Consider the following 2632-nt stretch of genomic DNA (forward strand, 5'->3'; position numbering starts at 1 on the left):
GCTGTCATACATAGAGTACACTGCATGAATCCCTCATGCCTGATTCCATAAACGTTTAAAAACTGTTTGCCCTCCTGATGTGACTCTCACACTGTTGACCACCATGACCATGTGTCAGAGCTGTCGCTTGCGAAATTCCAAAAAAGGCTGCCTGACCTGTACCCAGGGGCCATAACACTGTTAACGACAGTTTGTTCTTCTGCTGATGTTGATCATGAACATTTTGATGTTGATGTGGTATTAGACATGTTGGGCAAGCTTCATAAAGATCCCAATGTGTTTGTGCTTGGTTGAATACCTCTTCTTGTGGCTGTCACTGTGTTTTATGGGGTTAGGGGTGGAGGCAGTGTCTGGCAGAGGCCAATCCGCTCCAAGCTGAAGTCACTCGATATGAGGGATCATGGGCCCCAAAATAGCCCTCTAGAGTGTATATAGGGACCCTCTCCCACCTGCTCCATCAGACCACCAGCCTGTACAAAGCCAGAGGATACTGTAGTGAAATACCAAAAGACAGGAGAAATAAGACAGGAGGCACGAGGGAGAAATCCGGAGAACCAGAAGGAAAGAAAGACATACAAAGAGGATGTTTGGCCAGTGAGACGAGACGTGCTACTCTGGTTGGAAACTCAAGGATCAGAAGGAAGTGAGAAAAGTCAAGGACGATAAGCGTGGAAAGGACAAAGGAATTTGTTTGCCCTGACTGGATTGCAAAGTTTTCTTGGATTTTTCCCACCCCTCCTCCTGGGCTGAGCGCATAGGGGGAGGAAGAACCGTGTTGACCGCAGGGATGAAGTACAGCTACCAGCTACCAGTGTCATCGTACACCACGCGATATAGTCAGTACACACCAATGACATACACACCAACGCACTACACCCCCACCAATTACACACCTACGCACTACACCCCCACCAATTACACACCTACGCACTACACCCCCACCAATTACACTCCTACGCACTACACCCCCACCAATTACACACCTACGCACTACACCCCCACCAAATACACCCCCACTTCATATACCCCAACGAAGTACAGCTCAACTCACTACACCCCCACAAGCTACACCCCATCACTTTACACACCTACACACAAAACCACTTCCAGTTACACCCCTTCATACAGCAAAGGAACACACTATAGTGCTGCTACACGTCGCACAACACACATACCTGCACAGCAGACTCCTGCACCTCTACCACTCAAGCCAGTCCGGGCTGTACACTTCTCCAATGACATTATCTTCCAGGACTGTGTCCGACATGGTGAGATGGAGCAGATTGGACGCTTTATGAGAGCGAGGAAAGTACGTCTGCATACCCTCTTCCCATCTGGTGAGTGAACCTACAAATAGATAAAGACAGAGGAAAAGTGTTGAGAGTTACCACAGCAGGCAATGGCACCTACAACTGTCTGCATGAAAACATAGTCACAAACTACTACGCCTTATTTTCCGGAGTAAATTGTGATATTGTGTTGACAAATATAAAACTACTGAGAAGTTAAAGGGTCTAATTTATTTTCTAAATATATATCTATATTCTAAACCAGTAAAAGCATAAAGGCTCTAAATAATTGTTTGACAAATGCACAGTGAAAGTTCAGAAAAGTTCTGAAGTTAAAAGCAGGGGTTGAAATGACAGAAGAGCAGTGTAAGGGTGTGTACAGTGCAGCTGAGCCCTCCTCTGACTGGGCCCATGTATGGTGCTCTGTGTGCAGGTATGGCAGCGCTCCATGAGGCCGTACTCACAGGGAACCTGGATTGCGTGAAGCTGCTGGTGAGATATGGAGCTGATGTCCACCAGAGAGATGAGGACGGCTGGACGCCGCTACACATGGCCTGCAGTGACGGCTTCCCCGAAATCGCCAGGTTGGTGTACAAATGAAACACAAACTCATAAAACATACGGATACCACAAAACACAACATTCAATTGATCTAATGGCTTCTATCATGCAACATTGCTGCCTCTTTGAGAAATAACTATTCTGACAAAAGGCAGGTAGTGATTAGCTAACCATACTGACCTCGGTGACCTGATTGAACCAGACATGCAGCATTTCATAGCCAGTGTGAATATAGACAATGAAGATGATGCCTTGTGTGAATGTGACTTGTGCTGAACAACACTGTATTTTGTCCCTCCTTAGCTACCTGCTCTCTCTTGGTGCCAGTGCAGCGGCGGAGAACGAGAACGGGGAGAAGCCAGTGGACCTCATTGACCCAGACTGTAAGGAGCTGGTCAATCTGTTTGAGGCAGGCTGTGTGTAACTCACTGGCCACCTACAGGACAGGACCTGAAGGAGCTTGATGTGGACAGATGGACAGTGTGCCCTGGTCCTGAGACTAGCTTCTTGGAATGGAAAAGCCCAGCCAGAGAGAAGGAGAAAGACTGGGACAAGGGACCAGGCCACTTTTCCTGCTACAGAGCACTTGTAGCCTACTCTTTGCTAAATGCATAATCGTGACACACAATGCTTTTTGGAGAGGTTTTGTATTTCATGTTGGACTATGCTTTGTAAAGGTTATTATTTTTTGTATCTTTTTCCTTCTTTGCTTGAAAGAAGTTGGCTACTTTTTGTTTGGTTCTTTTCTACAAAAACATGCAAACCAGTCTTGTCACAAACAG

The 2632-nt window shown here is 46.6% G+C and overlaps 1 protein-coding gene across 1 annotated transcript; it reads left to right on the forward strand.

The window, feature by feature from the left end:
* Positions 1 to 1273: 1273 nt before the first annotated feature.
* LOC311103922 (protein phosphatase 1 regulatory subunit 27-like) lies at positions 1274 to 2330 on the forward strand (the record flags this gene model as incomplete). Its single annotated transcript, XM_084145543.1, has 3 exons — positions 1274 to 1337; positions 1723 to 1873; positions 2154 to 2330. The coding sequence occupies 3 exons, from the start codon at positions 1274 to 1276 to the stop codon at positions 2272 to 2274; spliced, it is 336 nt and encodes a 111-aa protein (XP_084001669.1). The 3' UTR covers positions 2275 to 2330.
* Positions 2331 to 2632: the final 302 nt, after the last annotated feature.

This window comes from Coregonus lavaretus (assembly GCF_964263955.1).
Source record: "Coregonus lavaretus genome assembly, chromosome: 28".
Classification (NCBI taxonomy): domain Eukaryota; kingdom Metazoa; phylum Chordata; class Actinopteri; order Salmoniformes; family Salmonidae; genus Coregonus; species Coregonus lavaretus.